We start from the raw sequence: 24,709 nt of genomic DNA on the forward strand, positions 1-24,709 counted from the left end.
GAGAAACATTTTCTGCTCATGGTTATCTTCTCAAGTTCTATCTTGTCCAGTTTTACTTCATGGTAAAACTGATCCCAAAGGGCAGTGGGGAATAAAATATAGCACAGAGCCCTGAGATAAATCAGGGGCAGAGCTAATTCCCCTTAAATCCTACCTTCAGAAACCCAGAGATAAAATTGAAAAAAGCCTAGAAAGGCCAATCCTGACTTTTCCAGTAAAACATCCCATGCAAAAAGCCAACTGCATTGTGCATTATTTCCCCTGTAGAATCTGCAGGAAACTAAGGCATTGCTGTCCTAAATGAAAGCAGGAATCCCCCTCTTCCATCACCCTGCATCTGCAGATTCCCATTGTTAGGTGTGTCACAGGTAACTTAAGAAATTATATAGGGAATAATTATTGGAAGGAGTTATCCTGAGTTTCTTCTCAGCCTTATCTATAAATTTGTCTTAGTCTTACACCTCTGGATATTACTCAAGGGAAGATTTTACTTGGTCCATTGGAGCTAGTTTGTATGTTCACTATTTTTTTTGTTATGACTTTTCATCTGTAATACACAAGATAACAAAGGAAATTTGTACCTGAAGAGTATATTATGTGGATAAATGCAGGTTTTTTTCCAACTATCAAATTTCCATTGAATTAACATTCTCCCTCTTGTTGCATTATCAAAAGGAGATCTGTGTTTTTTTCCCTTTAAGGAGCAAAAGAGTTGTCTTCTCATCCCGTGCCCCAGACCACTGGGACGTGTGGGTGGTTTGCAATCACACCATCTTCACTGGTTACTGTGGAATTAAAAAAATGCTGTGTAACTCTCATTTCTGATGGAAGCTCTTCAAGTGACATGGGATGAGTCATAATCTGCCCATAGCTTAGCTTCTTGACAAAGAAAGGTGGCAGTTTTGCCTTCATTGTGAAAGTATTGTGGAGGAGCCTGTATTGATGTTCCGTCAATGCTGCAGTTTATGTAGAGTTTAACAGGAAAGCTGCCAGCTGCCTAAAATTCTATTGATGGGTAACATGACATTTTAAAAATTAATTCCTAGTGGTGTGACTCTTCTGTTTTATTTCATGTGGTCTGTGTTAGTGCAAGGAAAGATTCTCTGCTAAATACTCTCTTCTGCTTTTTCTGTCACCATTACAAAATTTCTTTGGTTGCTCTCTGGTGAGCTTGAGTCATCCTCATACTTTGTGTGGTTTCTCTAGACTAAGAGACTAAAATAAACTGCATTACAAAAAGGAGAACTGCTTCATCTAATGTCTAAAATTTGTCCAAGGTGTAACTCTGAACCAGGGAATATTGCAAATTTGCCATCATCTCAGTAGAGGAGGTGGTTCCTGTTGAGTGTGAGCAGCATTAACAAAACGCAGAAGGAAGTACAAGGAGACACTTCATAGAATTAACACCTGCTGCTTACCTATAGAAATCTGGATTCCAGATTTGTTTTTAAGGTCTGTTTCAGTAAGAACAGAATTGTTTCAATGCAGTGCAAAGCTCAGTGGCATGGCCATTTACTTTGAGATGTGCTTTGCGTGCTTCTGTGAGGACCAGGCAGTCACGCGAGGTAATTCTTAACATTCCTGGCATCTTTTTCATAATCCACTTTTAGGATGATGATGACTGCAATGAATAGGGAGGAAAGGAATTTTATTTTTTTTAATGCCTGGAATTAGTGTTTAGATTCTAATTGTGGAATCTATAGCTTCAGTATTCTTTTGCAGTTATCATCCAGATTAGGTAATTTAAATCTACTTAGAAAATTCTTCTGCGAAGCTCTGTGCAGATAAATGAATCCTGAGCTCATCACAAGTAACTTCTAGTAACTTCCTGAAGTTTGCCAGACAGTTTGTAAAATATGAAATTAAAGCCAGTAGTCCATTTCTTATCATTCTAAGGGACCTTTAACAATTTTTGTAGCTTCATAATCTTTGCTTTTCATGGGTTGGTTTTGCTTTGGGTTGGAGGTTTCTGTGTTTCTTTGGTTTCTGGCTGAGTGCTTTTGTAAACTGAAGTAGCTCTATGTTAGTTGCTAGCAGTCCTTGCTGAAGGAAAGACCCCATCATTCACACCTTGAGTACTGTGTCCAGTTCTGGGCCCCTCAATTCAAGAAAGATGTTGAAGTGCTGGAACATGTCCAGAGAAGGGCAACAAAGCTGGTGAGGGGCCTGGAGCACAAATCCTATGAGGAGAGGCTGAGGGAGCTGGGCCTGTTTAGCCTGGAGAAGAGGAGGCTCAGAGGTGATCTTATTACTGTCTACAACTACCTGAAGGGGCATTGTAGCCAGGTGGGGGGTGGCCTCTTCTCCCAGGCAACCAGCAATAGAACAAGGGGACACAGTCTCAAGTTGTGCCAGGGTAGGTATAGGCTGGATGTTAGGAGGAAGTTGTTGGCAGAGAGAGTGATTGGCATTGGAATGGGCTGCCCAGGGAGGTGGAGGAGGCACCGACCCTGGAGGTCTTCAAGAAAAGACTGGATGAGGCACTTAGTGCCATGGTCTAGTTGACTGGATAGGGCTGGGTGCTAGGTTGGACTGGATGAGCTTGGAGGTCTCTTCCAACCTGGTTAATTCTATGATTCTATGATTGGAACAGCTTCATCTGGTCTTTCAGGCATTACTGGGCTTGCATGACCTTTGAAATTCAGTTGGTCTGCTAAATTAGATGTGATACCTGAAGCTGCAAACCATGAATGTTAAATAGATTCTCTCTGAAATAATTACTGGTTTTTTATATGCTTGTCCTGATGCAGGTTGCCTGGAGTTTTCTTCCTTTTGACTCTATTGACACCTTCCCTTCTCAGAAATTGAGTATTCATGTAGGGTAGTTTCATCTATCAGGTTTGAGTTCATTTGTGAAGACCCAGAGAAGGCCAGAAGAGAAATGGGTTATTCGGTGGTTATTGTCCTTTCTACATTTTGCAAGAATTACTTCTGCTTGTGTCTTAACTGAACAAAGTAATGGTTTCTTTACCTCCTATGAAAGAAATTTAGGATGCTGGTTGTAGCACAATCTTGGCTCTTGTTTCTGTAAGAAGGAAGAGCTTCCTCTAAAACCATCTCATGACTTTCTAGCAGGAGGTTGTATACCTTTTCCTGCAATCTATCCTTTCCTCATGTGGTCACATGCTACTTCAGAGCTTTTTAACTACTTACATGTCAGTTTTGTTGGAAGAATGTCGTGGCACATTTGCACGATGTGATAGTAACTGCTTGTGTGTGCTTCTCCCATTTAGAAATTTTGCCAAGTAGTGAAGTTCTGAGGAGAAAATTTGCTGCTTTGTGAAATAACTCCTTTGTGTGAAATGAACCTTGCAGATGAATGGGAAAATTAACATAATTCCTCAAGAAGCAATAGGTAGTAGACTTTAATTTCTAGGAAATACAGGAGACAGATGACTCCAGTGCAAGTGCTGTGTTACTGGTAACTACAAGTGACTGTGCTGAGCCCATCAGCAGTCTCACAGCTAAACCTTATTGATTTTACTAGAGACCTGAGCAGCCTCTGCAGGGCTCTGCAAGGATTATAAGATGTGAGAGGAGTAAGCACAGAGAAGCAGATGCTGCCTCTGGCTGCAGAGGCAGAGTATGAAGTTATTGATTGCACACTTTGCTTTATCAGACATGACCCCAGAGCTTTCGGGATATCCACTTCTTGATCCTCCACCATGAGGGGTGATGCTTCACTTCATCATTCCTGTATTTTCAGTAGACCTTTATTTCTTTGTGCTGTGATCATTAAGAAGATACTTTACTAGATTTGCTGACTTGAAGTTGGCATGTGAACCTCGCGTTTCTTGTCTGCCTCCCTTTCTCCATTTGTGATGCTTCAGAGCAAGACCTGAAACTTTCTCAGTTTTGTATCACATTGAACACTGTCAAGTGAGGCCTCTGTGCAATGTTTAATAGTCATGACCCTGGATGGGTCCTCCTGAGGGCTTTTTTACCAAGGACCTAGGAGCAGGCGCTCTCACACGGCAAGCCATTATTGCTGTCAGTCTGAGTGGAGAGCTAATTAAAATCCAGCCTCGTCCTCTAAACCACAGTCTATCCTTCTCTGTTACAAGATCATCCAAACTGGTAGCCACAGGAGTGAAAACCTCCGCAACAGCAGCCCATACATGCCTCTCCAGTGACCCCCTCCCTATATAGCTGGCACAAAAGGAGACTGCAGTGACCACGGCCCTGGTGCAGATGGCAAGGCAAAGACCCTTGGTGCCAGATCCAGCCCTCAGGTCAATCATAGGATAGAATCATAGAATGGTCTAGGTTGGAAGGGCCCTCAAAGATCATCTAGTTCCAACCTTCTGCCATGGGCAGGGACACCTTCCACTAGAACAGGTCGCTCAAGGCCTCATCCAACCTCCAGGGAGGGAGCAGCCACAAACTCCCTGGGCAACCTGTGCCAGTGTCTCACCAGCCTCACTGGAAAGAACTTCCTAACATCCTTCCTAACCGTTTAAATCTCCTCTCTGCCAGTTTAAACCCGTTACTCCTCATCCTGTCATTACAAGACCTTGTAAATAGTCCCTCCTCAGACCTCCTTGTAGCCCCCTTCAGATACTGGAAGGCCACTCCAAAGTCTCCTTCTCTTCTCCAAGCTGAAGATCCCCAGCTCTTGTATCCTGTCCGCATAGGAGAGCTGCTCCAGCCCTCTGATGATCATTTTCATGGCCACCTCTGGACTTGCTGCAACATATTCATGTCCTTTTCATGTGGGGGGCTCCAGAACTGTGCACAGTTTGAAAAAAAAAATAAAGCTTGGGCAGACCAATCTGTTCCATGGCAATGAAGCAGAGTTTCAGGTGAGTTGTAATTTTTACAGCCAAGGTCACCCTTGATGCATTTAGGGCCTCATTCATCCTGGCAGTAGTTAGGTGAGTAAGACAGGCAAATATTTTTAAATCACTGAGTGAGTGACTTTGAGTGCTGTGAACAAAATAGTGTATTTCATATTGGTCTGCTGTTTCCTGATGGTTTTGGGGTTTGTTTGTTTGTTTTTTCACTTTAGGATGAACGTGAAGCCAGAGAAAATGTGAAAAGAGAGCAGGATGAAGCATACCGCATATCCCTGGAGGCAGACAGAGCAAAGGTGTGTGCAGGGTGAAGTGATGCCATGAATGCTGGAATGGGAAACTGCACAGGGAGTGAAATTTCTCTGGTGCAGGGGACTGCCTGCCTTCAGTTCTGCTCTTAAGATGGGAGCTGTTACTGCCCTTGGTGATTATAAATGGCACTAGATACAGTCATGAGGGGTAGATGTGACTTACGTCATTTTGCCAAAGCAGTCCTGGCCTCACTTAGTTCTGGTAGTTGGGAAAGGAATGACAGGAAAAGATCACTTAATAAATATCCTATTTCTTATATTAATTTCTGAAGAAAAGTTGAGAAGTTTCTTTGGTTCTATATGGCCAATGCACATCATTAAATGCAGATAAGGGGAGCAAGGCAACAGATGTGTGATTGCTGTTTGTGTTTCTTAGAGGGAAGCACAAGAGAGAGAAATGGCAGAGCAGTTTCGCCTGGAGCAGATTCGGAAGGAGCAGGAGGAAGAACGTGAGGTGAGATGTTTTACCTTTTCTGGCAACTTCTTAGGTTCATGAAGCTTATGGACATTGCAACTTCCATTCAACATACACTGCAGCTTTCATCTCAAGTATACCTTTTATGTGAACACTTCTTTTTTTAATTACTTACTATACATATAAACCATTATGCAACTAAATAATTTTCATCCGCTGTTTAATAGCTCTCTTTTTCTATCATCTGAGTGACAAGTACTTCATCTGGGTCTGAATTACAGCCAGATGTTTGCAGGCCTGATGACAGAAGATGCATAAAATGAGCTCCATAAATGGTGGAATCTGTGGTAAAGGGTTGGACTTGATGATCTGTGAGGTCTCTTCCAACCCTGATGATACTGTGATACTGTGAATCCTTGGGAACCTCTAACCTCGTTTCTACAGACACACCTCTTAAAAATATAATACCAGGAAGTAGCACAAAGAGTAGCTGCAAATCTGATCAAACAAGCTACAAATTTAATTTGGAAGACAAAGGACCTTAAAAGAAAAAAAAAAATTAAAGCAGGCTTCTACAGAATCTTTCTCTGAAGAAAAATTGTGATCATGTTTCTAGGCTTATAGAAGATAGCAGAAACCCTGTGCTGTGAAGATTACTTGTTTCTCAAATTGGTATTTTGTAGATTCTCTGTCATCATCTCTGGAGGTATTCAAAACACATCTAGACATGGGGCTTCAGGACATGGTTTAGTGGGCATGGTGGTGTTGGGTTGACAGTTGGTTTGATGATGCAACAGGCCTATTATAACCTTAACAAGTCTACGATTTTTGAGGGTCACAGTGCCTGTTGGAGATGACTCCTGCAGCCTCTCTCCATGCTCTAGGCTAGCTCCTGTCCTAGCTGTGTGTCCATGTAGGTATTTGTGTAAAGCATCACGTACACAAATTTATTTGTATCAGTGACTTCCTCTTTTTCATCTTTTGGGAAATACAAAATGTGCTGAGTAAAAAGGCCACATTTCTTTCCCTGAAGTGCCACCACATTTCAAAGGATTGGGGAGATAGACTAGTGGTGAAAGTACTTCCATCTCTTCTGTGAAGTTCTTGAAGCAGAAGTCCTTACCAAACATCTGTGAAACAGTTTGATAATTGTAAAGGTCCTTGAAAGCCTGAAATAACATTCTCAAAGTGAAAGAGATACTCACAGGTAAATGTCTTGACTGAAAGCACAGTTGATTGGAAGTTGGCCTTTGACTTTTAGGCATACAAGATTCTGTGAGCAAATTGCTAATAATGAATCCAAAGCTGTATCAGCTTCCTTTTTGGATATATGTTTAATGAATATGTTTCCATTATTATATCAAATATACATAAAATATAAATATTTTTAACATTCATTTATATAAAATATCAGAGTTGCTCTATTTTTGGTGGACTTAATATAACTTCTTTGCTTTGACTTCCATGTGCTGTGGAGATTTCAAATTTGGAATTATATTGTCATTTAATTCTCCACTTAGTTAAAGTCCTTGGAACTCGTGGAGTTCTGATAAATCACAGCCTTGCTTATTCCCCCCTACACGTGACTTAAATGTATACTTGACATTTCAGTCTTGTGTACTTTGCTGATGTATGAAAAATTGCATTATACAACTACAAAAAAAGTTGGCTATGAACACATTTATTATTCCCTGCAATAAACCCAATAAACAAACTGTATGAGCAATGCATTTGCATATGTATTTTTTGAGCAAGATAATGGCATTAAAAAGCCTGAACCACTTAGACATTCAAGAACCTTTTAAACTACTGCATTGTAAATACCAAACAGGAGCGTTCAATAGTTTGGGAAAGATGCAGTGCCCTTCTTCTTTCTTATCCTACAGTATTTGATTACTTACTTAGCTCCTGTTAATATAAGCCAAGGGTGGAAGCTAAAAAACAACTGAAGAAGCAGTGCACAGAATGGAGCTGTGAGAATTCTTTCGAGAGTCATTGTTAAGATGGCAATTGTGTGAGGTTTAGCAATAGAACATACACCAGTACTGAGCAGTAACAGGCTGCTGAGCAATCAGCTCACACTCAGCATCAAGTAAGAAATATGGGGGATTGGTGGGAGGGGGGTGTTAAGTAATTTTGCATGCATAGAAACAGTAATTAATTCTACTTTATTATATCTGCTCCTGAACCTTTTCTGATAGCTTGGCCTTTTGGAAATCGTTTTCTTAGGCAAAGGCTGCAGGACCAGCCCATGTTATCAAAATATACCTGGACTTCTCTGTTTTAATGTAGAGCACAGTAATGAAAATAATGGGATCTGTTTGCTTAGCAGAACAAAAGGGATTTTAACAATAATGTTTACTAACACTCCCCATTTTCCATACAGATTACTTAGGCTGAATTGTTCTGCAACAATGTTTACTTACTGAAGTGGCTTTATGTTCAGTTCATATGTTTAAAATCTGACTAGTGAGCTATTCACATACTGAACATCTTTTTATCAACAAACTGAAATTGCTTGTTCAGATCCAAGAGTTTTTAATGTGATCCATCACATCATTGTTTTCTGCCTTGGTTTGCTGGTACAGAATATCCACTGTAAATTGCCATTTTAATGTTGAAGCCTTGGAGAATAGTTACTTTGGGGAGCGACACACTCTTGGCACAAGAAAAGAGCTCTAATGAGCTACTGTTGTTTATTTTTCTATAATATAATTGATTGGGTTCAGTAAATAATGTAGCATCTGTTGTTATACTGTGTGGGGAAATGTCAAAACAGAAAGATAGTAAGCAGGTGGTTGAGAATGAGAAAATTAAAATAGACTCTATTTAAAATATAATCTCACGGTAAATGAGCAAAAATGAACTCAAGTTCTATGTATAAATATTTATACTGAGATATAATTTGCTCAGAGGTTCGTGTGTAAGATGTAGACTATTTAAAAGCCTTCATAATCTTGCTTCTGCCCAGTCCATTCCCTTTTCAATGTAATCATCCTGCGTCAGTTTCTGTTCCTGAATGACCTTGGGGAGGTTTTCAAAGGCAGGAATAGCAACTATGTATCTTGAAATGTCCCTCAAAATCTGGGTAAATCCTAGCTTAACTGCCTCTTCACTTTGAAAAATTGTCTTTTAGGTATGTTTTGGGGGAGGCAGCATGGTGCTGCTGCTGTTTCCATTCTCTGGTGTTCTTGACTGCTGTCTCAAGTGAGGTGATGCTGTAACAAGGCTGCTAAGTAGGAGCTGCTTTGTAACAGAGGCCAATGCCTGCCCGCCAGTACCAACCACACTCAGTACCCTCAGAAGTCCAGTCCACCTCCTGCAGCACTCTAATACCAGGCATAATTATTTTTTGCAAGAATTTCTGATCAAAGTCTTGCAGTAGCTCACAAAGGTAGAGGACAGAGAGCACAGAGTTGGCTTCTGCCCTTGAAACCTGGACATCAGCAGTACACATAGCAGTAGGCACAGTGTTAGCAGAATTACAGGTTTTTAGACTTGTGATGTCATCGCAGTTTTGGGGCTGGCTTCATGCAAGTTGTTGCAAAAAGATGTACACAGCTGGGCTTGGAAGCATCTTCCTGCAAATAATAATAATTATTATTTATAATAACAGCTTGCTTAAAATCTTGAAGTTCCAATTACTGTTCTTCCAGTCCTCCTCTCTGACCATTCCTACTTTTATATGTATATACCTAATGTACCTTTGAGATATCACAGTATCATCAGGGTTGGAAGAAACCTCACAGATCATCAAGTCCAACCCTTTACCACAGAGCTCAAGGCTAGACCATGGCACCAAGTGCCACGTCCAACCTTGCCTTGAACTGCCCCAGGGATGGCGACTCCACCACATCCCCGGGCAGCCCATTCCAGTGTACAATGACATCTATGTCTTAGTTTAATGTCTTCTCATTATGTCTTGTATATAATGTCTTTATATTATGTCTTGTATTTAATGATAGTTTAGTTTGTGTCAAATCTCCTGCCTATACTTTCTTACTTGGAACTGCCATTAGAGGTCTGCTCTTTGCTGCAAGTGGTCAGTTACACACAGAATCACAGAATCAGTCAGGGTTGGAAGGGACCAAAAGAATCATCTAGTTCCAACCCCCCTGCCATGGACAGGAACACCTTGCCCTAGATCAGGCTGTCTAGAGCTTCATCCAGCCTGGTCTTAGACACTTCCAGGGATGGGGCTTCCACCACCTCCCTGGGCAACCCCATTCCAGGGTCTCACCACCCTCATGGTGAAGAACTCTGTGCAAGAGGAAGACAAATTGATGGGTGCATTTAAAGAAATACTTTTACTGTCTTTTATACCCTTTAAAGGAAGTAATTGGCCACTTGACAATTATTCTCTCATTCATTTTTTTCCCAAGGCTTTCTGCCAAATGATTAAATTACTTATCCCCACCATGCATTAACTGTAGACCTAGTAATATATGTTATAAAGAAGGATTTGTTTTAATTAGTTATCTAGTGGGCTGTTATTAAGGAGTGAATAAAAATGATATTGCCATTGAGATATAAAACACAACTGTGGCTCTGGAGCACTCCAGCACACCTTGAAGTTCTAGAAGAAATAAAAAGGAAAGGTTTCTGTTGTTTTCTTCTGCTGCTGGCATTGCAAGCTGAGTGATTTTTTTTTCCTTCCTCAGGCTATCAGGCTCTCTCTTGAGCAGTCTTTGCCTCCCGAGCCAAAGGAGGAGAGCACCGAGTCCGTCAGCAAACTGCGTATTCGGACACCCAGCGGAGAATTCTTTGAGCGACGTTTCCTGGCCAGCAGCAAGCTGCAGGTTGTCTTTGATTTTGTAGCCTCCAAGGGGTATCCTTGGGAGGAGTACAAGCTGCTGGGCACCTTTCCGAGGAGAGATGTGAGTAAATGCACCTTTCAGGAATAGATACCACTACTTCTCAGCCCTATATGCTAGATGACCAGTGTGTTACAGCACAGAAGGTAAAAGACATGCCTGAATCCATTGGAAAGCTGCCAAGTTCTGTGGCTGTAAGCAAGCCAGGTGCTAACCTACCACTGCTATCATATGCTACATACAAATCTGCTTTCAGAAGCCTGTTTCCAGTGACATTGTAAAACATCCTGTTTGTGAAACAAACAAACTGTGAACCATAGTCAATGAAAACTGCCTGAATATGCTGAGGCAGCATTGTTAGTGTCCTGTTTTGAAGGAAACTGCATCAATATTGGCACACTCTTTAGGTCTGTCTTTTGATCTGGTTTTGATCGCTCTGGTTTTGCCATTGTGATGCAGTTTTATAAGCCAGGAAGGCTCAGTGTCAGAATATATACAGAGTATACAGTTATGAGCTAACTGGTATGTTCTAATAAATCATTCATCCACCTGTTACTTAACACCAGTAAACAATCATATCCCCTACCTTCAAATTCTAATGATGTACTTGCTGTGACTCATTTTCAAAATCAGTGCTGCTTACAAAAGCTGCTTAAATTCTCTTTATGTATCAACAGGTATTTATATGCTGGTTACTAAGCTTCTTTTAAAATATAGCTGTATGTTTTCTGCTCCTTTACAAAATAACTTTCTTTTCCTATTTAGCCATTACTACAGTAAAGGTAAGACTCAGTGGGTCCAACTGCTGTAATTACCTGGAGTCCTGCATAAAAGGTGAAGGTAACAGGCACTACAGGATGCCAGTGAAGTGCCAGGCAGTGGTGGGTGAAGTTCAGCAGCTGTTTGGCTAGACTGCCTCAGTACTGTGAATGAGTATGGGCATCTCTGGATCAGATGCTTTGGGGTTTTCTTTTGCTGGGGACATCTCCAGTTGACTGGTTAATCCAATTTTCATCAAAGGAGCTCAATAACTTGGGTTGCTTTTCCATTTTGTTTCCCTTGCTGCCCCTGGAGATAGTTCACTAGGAATAAGGCCCTGCTTAACACATTCTCAATTCTGCTTGGAAACAAATACCTTTTGTTTTATCACCTTATTTGTAAGTACTCCAGTGGGAAAGAAATTAATGTCTGTAGCAAGCTTACAGCATTGAGAGTGAACATGATTTCTGACCAGTAGTAGATGTGATTTCTGACCAATTTTTGGCATAACTCTTTGAACAGGATTGTAGTGCTTACAGCTTCTCTGCCACTTTGCCTTATATTGAGAGCCTTTATCAGTCAGACTGAAAAGCAGTGCTTAAAGAATCCCATTAATTGCTAATTAACCTCACTCCTTAAGCTTGTAATCTCATTTCCAGTAGAACCAAAGACTAGAAGAGTCACCTGTGTTTCCAGAAGGACTGCTTGTTGAGTTTACTTGACAGAAGAAAGCCAGTCTGCCACAGTCTAAACAATGGGCTTGTGTATTTAAAATATTGTTCAGGTCAAACCTCCCTGCCCATAACATATTCATGTCTTAGGACATGGTTAATATTAAAAAACTACAAGGATATTACTCTCGCTTTTATATATTTGTTTTCACTTTAGATCTGCTGCTTCTGTACATAATCACACCATCATCATGATTAATCCTAGCCTGCTGTAACGCACTCAGAAATTGCTCAGAAAACTGACGTAAGAACAAATTTTGAAAGGAGTAGAAAAGTGACAATTAGAACAGGCCAACAATTCCAGCACATTGATGAAACTGTCAGGGAGCAAACACTGGGGCCAAGAAGGGAGAATATAATGGCAGGGAGCAGAGTGTTGGTCTGTGGCATGGTAAGCAGAGATCCTGTCATCTTTTTTCTATGATTTCTACCTAATGATGCCATGTGTGAGGAGTCGCATAAATGAGTCATGCAACTTGACTCAGTGGCCATGTATGAATTTGGTTGCCATTGTGACCATCAGAGCTACAACAGACAAAGTATAATCCCTAGGGGTGTGCTGACCACTGAGAACTATAAATGACATCTGCCATGGTCCCCAGGTTTGGAAAGTTGAAGTGTACCATTCCACAGGCAGATGTAAAAAGAAACACAAAAGAGGTCCTGGATGAATGCCTTGTTGGAAGCACAGTGAAAGTTCACGTTCATCACCTTAGGCTTTGTGGTATATGGTCTCTTAAAATTACACTGCAAGTTCTCCAGAGCCTTCTGCTGCGTGACATGTACCACAGACACTCATTGAAATCTGTGCAACAAGAATAGAGTATTTGGGGTGCTTATGCTCCAGGAAACAATAGTGTTTAAAATGTCTGTGTGTGTTTAGACAGATTTCTGAAAGCGCCAGCATTCCTTTGCTGGATTGTTTGCTGCGGTAAGATGAAAGCCTGTCTTTTCAAGTTGTTAGGTTTTTTTTCTCCTTCCCTCATCAGTACTACAATAGCACACACACCCAAATGTGTTTCTGTTCTGCCAGAACAAGGGGATTGTTTCCAATCAAATCACCATTGTCTTGTGGTGAACTTCCTAGCGCGTTTTTACCTGCTTTTCAGAGCTGCCAGTCCTGCCACGCTGATACAGTGTCATTGAAGTATTTTTACTTCTTTGGCAAATAAAAATTCATTAGTTCTTAGTTCTATGTTCCAGTTGCTTACACAGATATCCTTAGCTAACTTAAAGTTGGTATCATAACCCTACTGTAAATACAAACTTCTACGTGTGAGTAAATACACAGATTAACCTTTCCCAGGCACTACTTGTAGATTTTAAAGCAGCAGCGACATTCCAAAGCAGTTAAACACATGCAGTGACTCGTTATTGGGCCTTTGTCTTGGGTTGTTCTTTCTGCTAGCACTGAAATTAGACATTAACCACCTCCTCTCTCAGTCCTTAAGCAAGGCAGCAGTGTGTGCCTGTCATCTTTTGAAGTCCCTTCCAGCTCCTGACATTCTGTGATTCTCTGATACCAGCAAGGCTCTGTGGCATGGGAGGAGCTGAGTCATCAGGTAACCTGTACCTCTAAATTTAGCAAGCACCTCTGTCAGAGTGAAAAGGCCTCACCTGGAATAGTGGCCAGCTCTGGAGCCCTCAACACTGGAAGGACTTGGACCGGATGGACCAGGTCCAAAGGACAGGCATGTAAATGATCAGGGGCTGGAACATCTCTGCTATGAGGACATGCTTGAGGGAGCTGGGGTTGTTCAGCCAGGAGAAGAGAAAACTCTGGGGACACCTAATAGCAGCCTTCTAATAACTGAAGAGGGCCTACAAGAAGGCTGGAGAGGGACTATTTACAAAGGCCTCTAGGGATAAGACAAGGAGTAGTGTTTTAAATTAGAGAAGAGCAGATTTAGCTTGAGTATTAGGAACAAGTTCTTTACCATGAGGGTGATGGAATGCTGGAACAGGTTGCCCAGGGAGGTAGTTGAGGCCTCATCCCTAGAGGTATTCAAGGTCAGGCGCTACAAGACTCTGAGCAAACAGATCTAGTGGAGAGTGTCCCTGCTCACTGCAGGGCAATGGGACTAGATGACCTTTGGAGGTCCCTTCCAACCCAGACCATTCTATGGTTGTGAATCCTTTGCATTATTCTTAAACGCACCTGCGAAGGCGCTGTGGAAGCGAAGGTGTGAGCTGTTGCATGTAAGTGCTAGTTTCAGAACTGTAGTTCCCTTCCTGCCAAGAATCTCTCTGATCTTCAAAATGCATTTAGCTATAACAAATACAGCTTAGCCTAAACATATTAATGTGCTCAGTCAGCCTTCTCCTTCAGTATTTCTAATTCCCTTTCTCTTGAAAGCTTTCCCCAACACTTCTCCCAGTACTTTGGAGACTTCCTGGATGATCAGTTCCTCCCATCCCTCTGTGGTAGACATCTGCAGAAGTCTCCCTCAAAGTTTTTAGCATCTTACAGAGTGGACATTTCACCATATTTCAAGTAAGAAGTTGAAGTGTACCAGGTCTAGCTGAAACAATGGGAAGATTGTGCAGAGCAGATGTACACAAACTGTGCCTCAGACACCCTACCTAGAGTTAACAGTATGGTTGTGAGTGCTGTATGGTATCTCAGTAAAGGGAAGTCCTAGCATGCTCTCTCTTTGGAAAGACTGAATTTGTTAGTTTCTTCTGAAAAATCAATAATTTCTTCTGCTTATTTCTTCTTAGGGTGCAGCATTAGTTATGTTATTTGAGAGGATGCCTTTTGCAGACATGGTATTAGAGACTTAAGCTCTTTATTTACTGTATCTGGGAGCTCTGGTGAGCCAAGACTTCTACAGTATTTCCCATTTTATTTTTATGAGCCACAGCTTAGGATCAGGTGGCAGTTAAGTCACTTAAGGTTATTTAAATGCATCTAAAATGTTGCTTAATAATTCAGAACCAGTTTGGTCTGTTTAGAGTATTAAGATTTTTTAAATCCTTTTAATTAACCAATTTCAACAGCAGTTTAAATAAGCAGAAACAAACAAAAAAAAATCTGTCTCCTTTGAAAAAGCAGAAAATAAATGTAACTCAAATTACATGTCAGTTCAAATTAGGTGTGATCAGCATTTCAGTAAATTTAAGGCCAGACAAATCTTAATACTATATGGGAGCATAAAGAAAGATATTTCTGCAAACCCAAATGTCGTTTTTTTATTCCCCTGCTCTGGCAGGAGTAATCCTCTTCAATGCCCACAGTGGTAAAAATAATGCCACAGGATAGCAAGTTCAGCTGCAGCACCCAGCTGACCAGGTCATTGTCCTCTGATGTTCTTGGAAAGCTAATATTAGAGTCTAAGCCATATGTCTGCCAACTTTGTATATCAGTTCTAGAAGCCATTTTTCCTAAGAGTTATTCTGCATCCCACCCAGTGCAAGCTGCTTCCTTCAGACAACCTACTTTTAAACTCACTAGGTGGTATTTAAACTCTTCACCAAAGAGTTAGATGTCCAGGATCATTTCTGGCTGTTAACATTCTTTCTCCTAATCACCATCTTGATAGAAAAATGGAAGAAAGGTGTTATGTGAGAAAGAATTCATGTGGTTGTGTTGTGGTTATACCCAATAGCCCTTCTAGCCACTTCACATAAATCAGGGAAGTAACTTGAATATCTGTCTTACAGCAAAGGAGGCTTGCAAAGGAATGAAATCTTTTTCTGATAAGCTCAAAAAAATTGAGAATGGTTTTTCAAGTTTGGGGGAAATTGAACATGTGATTCATACTATTTTTCCAGTCATTTCAGCTACTGATATTTTCATTTCCTAGTACATAAATTAGTACTCATCTGTTTTAATTAACATAATTTAAACTTCTTCAGGTCAATATTAAATCTGACAGTGGCATGTTTATCAGTTCTGATCTAGTTTACACAAGGCCACGGCCACCTACAAAGGTTTAGACAGCTCTCAACTGTGCTTAAGTCAACATTACCTGCCCTTGTCTTTTCTCTCCTTTCAGGATATGTTGTTATTTTATTTATTCAAGCAGCTAAGTTTAGTTTAGTTAAGACACTGAGATGTTGCCTAAGCAAATTGGCCATACCAGACTAGCATATTCCCATGCCTCTTTTAGAAATATGATTTGTGATTGTTCTTGTAACAGTAGAACAATTGGGCTGATTAACCTTGAGTGCAAGAGGAATGGACCACATACCATTGCAGCCAGATCACTGAAGCATTTGCAACCCCCAAGGTTTTACTGCTCTTAACAAGTTTGTTCCTTATAAAGAATAACATCACTGTCTTTTGGGTCTTCTGAGCTGCATCAAGAGAAGCATTGCCAGCAGGGCAAGGTAGGAGATTCTTCCCCTTTACTCTGCTCTTGTGAGACCCCCACCTGGAGTACTATGTGCAGGTCTGGAGCCCCCAACACAAGAAGGACATGGAACTGTTGGAGCCAGTCCAGAGGAGGCCACAAAGATGCTCAGAGGGCTACAGCAGCTCTGCTATGAGGACAGGCTACTAGAGTTGGGTCTCTGCAGCCTGGAGAAGAGAAGGCTTTGAGGAGACCTTGGAGTGGTCTTCCAGTATCTGAAGTGGGCTACAGGAGGGCTGGGGAGGGACTATTGATAAGATCTTGTAATGACAGGATGAGGAGGAATGTGTTTAAACTGGCAGAGGGGAGATTTAAACTGGATGTTAGGAAGAAGTTGTTAGCAATGAGGGTGGTGAGACACTGGCACAGGTTGCCCAAGAAGGCTGTGGATGCTCCCTCCCTGGAGGTGTTCAAGGCCAGGCTGGATGAGGCCTTGAGCAACCTGTTCTAATGGGAGGTGTCCTTGTCTATGACAGGGGGTTGGAATTGGATGATCTTTGAGGTCCCTTCCAACCTTAGCCATTCTGTGATTTCGGTCAACACCTACAAAAGGAGCAGGTGATATTCTTGCCCTGTGGAAAACAGTGGCAGTGCCCTAGAGAATATTGAGTAGATTTCACTTCTTGAAATGTGCTGTTTGCTTTTGTGGCAAGGTATCTTCCATCTAGGTAGTTGAAACATTCTGGAAGTAAGACAGAAAGCTTTTTCATAATGTTTTATTCCAAGACAGACAGATTTGCCCTGTCCTGTCAGACACGCTGTCTTGGCACAAGCAGCTGTGATACCCATAGAGAAATATCAAAGCCCTTCATGTATCAAGTCACCGAAAGCAGATGGAAGAAATGTCTTCCTTCTCTCGTAGATGTAATCTTATCCTAAAAAGAAATAGGATTATAGTCTGTAGGTGAATGCAGTTTCTGACTCTATTTGAATACAGGGTGTGTTTAACCAGTTTCAGGAAGTAAGTGTGCATTTCAGGTGAGCTGTTTTACTTGAGCCTCACTAAAGTACGCAAGCACTCAGCACAACACTGAATACTTGGCGCAGCAGTACATGAACTCTCAGCTGAGTCATCTCCATTAGCCAGACCAGTGACTAATGCCAGCCATGTGATTAATATATTCCACCCAAGCACATCCCTCAGACCAAAAGTGTTCTTTGATTTGGTGCTGCCCCATTTTACAGGACATTTATTTCGGGGAGGCGCATTAGTATTCACAGCTAAGCTGCAGACCTTTTCTATTGCATATGGCATCATCCAGCATATACTGGGCCTAGAGATATTCCCTCAGAATTCCTGCTTAGTGTCAGTTTTGTTGGTTTTTTCCTTCTTGCAGGAGGAAAATGTAACGATAAATACCAATCAGAAGCCTTTGTAATAGTATGATACTAATAATGCTGCATCTGGTTACCAGAAAATTTAATGATCTCCTGCTGTTTTGGTAATTGCACAAGTAATGCATCAGACTAAATCACCAAAGCAGTCTTGGGTGCACTTTTTATTCACTTTACCTATCTACCAATCATAACATTATACTATAGAGATCCTTTTGGTATCTGAGCATCTTAATCCTTTGAACTTGTGACAAAAATCCTTTTGGATTGTTTTTCCACACAGTTGTAATTAAGTGCACACAAATCCAATCCTGGGTCATTCTCCTGTGAGTGACTGTGTTCACATCCATCCCCCTTTGGGATGTACATATGCAAAGCAAAGTCCTTGTAGTTCATTTGGAGCACTAAATGCATTTATGTTTTCAGACTTCCAGAAAATGTGTCTGTTTCCTTCCTATCTGAGGTGTTTGTGGGGATGTGAACTTTCTTTGCTGTAGCTGTTACATTTTTAAATGATGAAGTAAGTGAATAGCTGTTAGCTGGATATGAGCACGCTGGCAGCAGTGTCCACAGGTAACGGACTGTTTCACTCCTTGGCACAGCACAGAGGATGCTTAACATACAAATGCTGTAGCAGCCAATTCTTAAATCCTGCTCTACTTAGGAAGAAAACTGAAAGTAAATACTCTGAGAGAGCACATAATGGAGTTCTTCTGTCTGCAGGCTCTTTATCAGGAAAAGATCCATTTTGGAGTATTCTTCATCTTTTGCTTTCCCAGGATACCACACAAAATTGCTAAACAGATCAAATATCCCAAAACAAAAAGAATAAAGGGAAAAAAGCAGAAAATCTGAGAGCTTTACACCAAAGTCCCCCAGTCTTGGAGTTGTTGGCACTGTGGAAACCTGCATCATCTTGTGCACTCCCTGCAGATAACTCCTCTGACTGCTGCTAACTTTGACTTCTTACTCTCAATGTATAATGCAACTTGTCAAGTATTTTAATGCTGTCAGTAACACATCAACAAAAGTCACATTATTGAAAGAGACTCTGATTAATTTAAATATTTGAATGTTTTCACTCCTGCCAATATCAAACAGTGTATTTGTTATTTTGTTGTTGAAAATGAGCTGTTTGAAAGGCTTGAAGGAGGATGCAGCTTTTTTGGTGATTTTTCTGTGAGATTAATTCTTAGAAATAAATACAAATGAGATATTCAGTGTTGTTAGCAACCAGATGTATTTTAGCCATGTGTATTTCTGTGCAACAATTATCAGTGTTTGTGGGGTTTAAGCTTTCTTCTACTAACATGGGATGCTTTTCATAGAATCAACCAGGCTGGAAGAGACTTCCAAGATCATCCAGGCACTAAGTGCCTCATCCAGTCTTTTCTTGAACACCTCCAGGGACAGCAACTCCACCACCTCCCTGGGCAGCCCATTCCGATGCCAATCACTCTCTCTGGGAAGAACTTCCTCCTAATATCCAGCCTGTACTTCCCCCGGCACAACTTGAGACTGTGTCCCCTTGTTCTGTTGCTGGTTGTCTGGGAGAAGAGACCAACCCCACCTGGCTACAACCTCCCTTCAGGTAGTTGTAGACAGCAATGAGGTCACCCCTGAGCCTCCTCTTCTCCAGGCTAAACAACCCCAGCTCCCTCAGCCTCTCCTCATAGAGTTTGTGTTCCAGGCCCCTCACCAGCTTTGTTGCCCTTCTCTGGACATGTTCCAGTACCTCAACATCTCTTGAATTGAGGAGCACAGAACTGGACACAGGACTCAAGGTGTGGCCTGACCAGTACAGGGGCAGAATAACCTCCTTTGTCCTACTGGCCACACTGATCCTGATGCAGGCCAGGATGCCATTGGCTCTCTTGGCCACCTGGGCACACTGCTGGCTCATCTTCAGCCTACTATCTACCAGTACCCCCAGGTCCCTTTCTTCCTGGTTGCCTTCCAGCCACTCTGTCCCCAGCCTGTAGCACTGCTTGGCTTAAACTTAAAAAAAAATCCAGTCTTATCTAGAATTGTGATTTCATGTTGAACCTCTGAAAAAGCATCATACACTCCAGGTGGGACAGTACAAATACAGCTACACACTGTGTTTGGGTTTATCCTTACTATTTACACTTCCATTATTTTAAAAAGCAGAGAAAGCAGCTGCTATCTTAATTTACTGTTCAAAAAGCCAAGTCATGCAAATCAAGTTTACAAGCCTTCATAGACTATGCAGCACATTCTTTTGTAATCTAAATTAAGTCTATGAAAATTTACTCTGTGTAATGAATGGCTTCATCTCGAGTATCCAGAGAAAGGCAACAAAGCTGGTGAGGGGCCTGGAGCACAAATCCTATGAGGAGAGGCTGAGGGAGCTGGGCCTGTTTAGCCTGGAGAAGAGGAGGCTCAGGGGTGATCTTGTTAGTGTCTACAACTACCTGAAGGGGCATTGTAGCCAGGTGGGGGTTGGCCTCTTCTCCCAGGCAACCAGCAATAGAACAAGGGGACACAGTCTCAAGTTGTGCCAGGGTAGGTATAGGCTGGATATTAGGAGGAAGTTCTTCACAGAGAGAGTGATTGGCATTGGAATGGGCTGCCCAGGGAGGTGGTGGAGGCACCGTCCCTGGGGGTCTTCAAGAAAATACCGGATGAGGCACTTAGTGCCATGGTCTGGTTGATTGGATAGGGCTGGGTGCTAGGTTGGCCTGGATGATCTTGGAGGTCTCTTCCAACCTGGTTGATTCTATGATTCTATCTCAGAGCTGCTTGGCTTTTCTAAGAGGGGAAAGCATGCTCAAAGTAGAAGATAAAAAAAAATCTGGTCCATCACCACCTTTTTCTTTGCTTAGTAAATATATTTGCAAATATGCTTCTCTAAAATACTGTTGAGAGAATCTTTTCTGAGGAACAAGACAGCAAGAGTGGGACATATCTGGATTAAGCCTTTGTATTTGCAACAGGACTAGAAGTCTTTTACTATGGCATATTTTTTCTTATTTGTGATGACTTTCTTCAATTCAGATGTAAATTATCTCCACATTTATTCAACTACAGCAGATGTAGTTGCATACATTTCTATGAAGTAGCCCTACTTCTGCTTGTTGCTCACGTTGAGTGTATTATCTGTATAACCCACAGGTACTTCAATAGGTAGAAGGAATTGCTGTATTTGTTTGTGTGTCATTTTGAAAACATAGGTTTTTTTAAACAGATCTGGTACTTTACCAGGTGTGCCTTTAAGTAATTTCTATTGCATTTATGCTTTGGGAGGATTAGTAAAGAGAGTAAAAGAACTCTTTGTCCGTTAGATTCATTAAATGTATTCATGCGTGTGTAAGTAGCATAGAGGCTGTGCTGCTCAGGAATCAGATCCTTGTCCTAGGGTGTAGAGAAAGGTGAAGGGTGTGATATTTACTGCTTGTGTAAGTGTCATAATAATTGTGTATTTGATTCTTTCTTTTTAAATAACCTTCCTGGGCATTAAGCCATGGGGCTTTTTTGTATTTATCTTTTCCCTGCAGAGTTAGGGAGGGTAAGGAACCACACCTTTGACATGGTGAAAGCACAGCTGTTCAGGAGGTGTAGCAGGTCAGCAAAGGTGAACACAGATATTATGCAAAAGTTATTCTAGAAGGAAAGAGACTTTGATATAAAAAGGTATTAAAATGTTGCTTGAGCTAGTATTAAATTTTTTGTTATCGAGTTATTAAAACCCCAAGGAATTTATTCAGAATGAAGTGTAAGTAGCTCTTACATTCTTATAGGAGAAATAGAAGAGCTGACATTACTATCTTTTGACTTTGCATTCTACATCATTCAAAATCAAAGCACCACAGACATGCTACAAACCAATGAACTAGTGCTTAGCTGAGATGATTACCACAGAATTCTTTAAAGCAGATACCTATTAAAGTAGTATATTTCCTGGGTGCCAAACCAACATTGATTACATCATGAAGCTCTTATGAGACCCAGCCTTAGCTTCGGTGCACCAAAGCATGTAGTCCTGTAAGATCATGTCAATAGTTGGAAGAAAAGGGTTGGAGTACCTTAAAGCTATTTCAGTGAAACCAAAACATTTTGCAGCTCAGCCACAAAATGTGACACCAGCAGTAATGAAGTCCTGTTACCACCCTTTGGTCATGTTGCTGGAAGGTGTTGCCTGAGGAGGGAAGAGTGTTGAAGTTTGCAAAGAAAGTTATTTGCTTGAAGATAAACACTGCCAGGGCACTTCAAGCTTTGGCTTTGGGACAGCCCACAGTGTGCATGCATGTTGTTCAGCAGTTATGTCAGCTTCAGTATTAGTCATTTTGCTACCACTTGAGTTCTGTTCTCAATGTCCATATCCAAGCTGAGGCTGGACAGGTTTAGATTGGACATTAGGAAGAAGTTTTTCACAGAGAGAGTGGTCAGGCAATGGAATGAGCTGCCATGGGAGGTGGTTGAGTCACCCGCTCAATGTGTCTAGGAGTCGGTTAGATGTGGTGCTTAGGGAAATGGTTTAAGATGAATCTTGTAGAGTAGAGTTACAGGTTGGACTTGGTGATCCTGAGGGGCTTTTCCAGCCTGGATGTTTCTGTGAGTCTGTATTTCCTCTGCCACTCTCACTATATAAACCTGGAGCAACTTAAGAGTCACTTTTTAAGGAGTAGTTTTTATTTTATCTTTCATTATAATGTGAAGTACTTAGATTAGCAAAACCACAGCACACATTTTAAAAGCACTTGCACCTCATCAGCTGGTATCGTGTGGTGTATGAGTGGACTCTTAAGAGTGCATTTGTACAACTGGTAGAAAGTCAACTATTGTAGGACTTGAAAATAGAAACACTATACTTTTAACATATGTTTAGGCCTATAATAAATGCTGAATGCTGAACTTGGTGAATTTTGTAGCTTTGATCAAGAAAGCATACTTGGGTACCTATGTAATCTCCTTGAGTTGAATAGGGTCAAACCAGATGTAGTCTATGAACACATGCTTAAGTGATCTCCTATGTAATTGCTGACAGCATAGAAGAAATCTTTAAATAATAAAGGTATATGGGGATGAGGACAATGAACTGTACATAGTGTGCAGAGCTGTTTTGAAAAGAGCACCATGCAATGACATCAGAGCAGAAGACTGTCAACACTGGACTCCAAAATTTACCTTAGTAGCAGTGAAACAAGTTACACAGATTTAAATATGAAGATATTTTATACTTTTGATATCGTATCAGCTTGGCTTTATTAAATAATCCTTGTAAATTCAAGTGAATAAAACCCATTAGAACACCACATTTGACACACATTTGCATGGTACAGATCTGCCAGCATCCTATGATCTCTATTGTACGACTCTTTAATTTCTAATTCTGCTTTAAAATATTAAGTTACAAAGCCTTTTAGGTCTTGTATTTCATATATTTACAAGAGAAACCATTTCTTCTGGTAGGAGGTGCGTGCATTAATAAGGAATCTCTTCTTCATAGTAAACAACGTATTTGCAAGCCACAGATAACAGAGTAGAAGCTGCAGAAGGGTTATGGTGTGATAATTAAGTACAATGGCGACCCATATGAACAGAAAATGCCAAGGAGCTAAAACAAAGCAACAACAGCTTTGTTTGTTGACAGATGTAGGAGCCATATTGTTAGTTAATTGGGTAATGGTGTAAACATTTGCAAACTCTGCTGTCCCTCAGTGAATTAAGCAGCACACTGAAATTATGGTGAAAAGCTGCACAGTCTTTTCACTGCAGGTACTCCACAATGCTTTTAGCTAACCTTTCTGAGGGCACTGAAGAAGGGGCATTATGCTTTGTTATTATTCAGGGTACTTGAAATTTGCAAACCTTAGAGCTGAGGCTAGGATACGTCTCTTGAATTACACTCCAGCACATAACAGGTTTCTACGTGGTTGCAGTCTGGAGGATTGTGTTCGTTGCCTAGGCTTGCTTTTCCCTTTTTTTTTTCCCCTTTCCTACCTCAGATATAGAACAGACTTGTTGTGTCTTTCCTAGCTTTTCTTGAGGGGGAGTGGGGAAAAAAAATGCAGGATTTGAAAATATAAAAGTATAATTAGATACTAGCTTGAACTGAAGAGGAGAATCGCTTTCCAGGTGCACAATACCTCATGCGCTGTGAATTGCAGGGACCTCGGTTTACTTCACTTTCTGTGCTGATCTACAAGAATGGACTGTAGCAGAATACCAAAATGTTAAAAAATGCAACAAGATACTTAATTAGCATACTTCTGTAATCACAAACTTAAATGCACTACTTTGGCTGTTTTTTACATAACAGGTTTGCTTTCAAAGATAATAACCTTTCAATAATTTAAGCAGCATCTGTGCAGGAATGCATAATTGGACTGTAGATAATAGGAATCTAAAATTGAAGCAGGTTTAATAAATTATTTTTCTCTTCAGAAATTTAAGCAATAGCTCACCATAGCACAAGATGTTTAAGAAAATTATTTCCTGCCTAGGGGATCAAAATAATGCATCTGTTCCGAGGTTTTAATTCTGGTTCGTGATTTCTTTTTTGTATTCTGTTGCAGTCATGGAGGTAAAATTCTATTTATTTCAGTGGACTTAGGAAGTGTTAAGCTTTTAGCATTTAACTAATGAATTTCCTGTAATTATCCAATAAAACAATGTAATTTCTTTTTTTTCTGGTTTAGCTTGATGGAGAGAGAAAGAGGAGCAATGCTGGTTGTGTTAATTGGTAGCAGGATTAGTAAGTTATGTTTTTAAGAAAAACATAACATTAGAGTTTCTTATTAACTCATAGTATTTGGTGCTGTTTGGCAGTGGTTTATAAACATGAATTTTAGAAGGGAGTGGCATGATATGATAATAGTTAAACTTCAGAAAAAGTATTTGATATGTGATCTGTAGCGTGAGACTAACAAGCTATTATTCACAAACTTCTGATAACTAGTGTGCTCACACAGCAACATTAACTAAAACAAAATTCATTACCAGGGAAAGTAAGTTTAAAAATGGAAGTGAAATACTTCAAAAAGTGCTAAGATTTAAAGACATTGCATTCATCTTTCTATATGAAGCGTTGCAGTGGTCTTCTGAAGGTTACCACAGCCTTGGTGAATAAACCTTGGTGAATAAACACTTGGACCCTTGTCATCATTATTTAGTCTATATAAATAATTACATTATGTAATATTTACAATTAAATTCTCTTTTCAGAGAAGCAA

The 24,709-nt window shown here is 40.8% G+C and overlaps 1 protein-coding gene across 2 annotated transcripts in view; it reads left to right on the top strand.

Annotated features, from left to right (window-relative positions):
* The window catches only part of FAF1 (Fas associated factor 1), a 190,537-nt gene that overhangs the window by 161,478 nt on the left and 4,350 nt on the right, over nucleotides 1–24,709 (top strand). For both annotated transcript variants that reach the window (XM_064147538.1, XM_064147537.1), the window contains 3 exons: nucleotides 5,009–5,089; nucleotides 5,481–5,558; nucleotides 10,181–10,396. In XM_064147538.1, coding sequence (XP_064003608.1) covers nucleotides 5,009–5,089; nucleotides 5,481–5,558; nucleotides 10,181–10,396 — 375 coding nt within the window. The remainder of the gene's footprint in view (nucleotides 1–5,008; nucleotides 5,090–5,480; nucleotides 5,559–10,180; nucleotides 10,397–24,709) is intronic.

The sequence above is a fragment of the Pogoniulus pusillus genome, chromosome 8, assembly GCF_015220805.1.
Source record: "Pogoniulus pusillus isolate bPogPus1 chromosome 8, bPogPus1.pri, whole genome shotgun sequence".
In the NCBI taxonomy this organism is placed as follows: Eukaryota; Metazoa; Chordata; class Aves; order Piciformes; family Lybiidae; genus Pogoniulus; species Pogoniulus pusillus.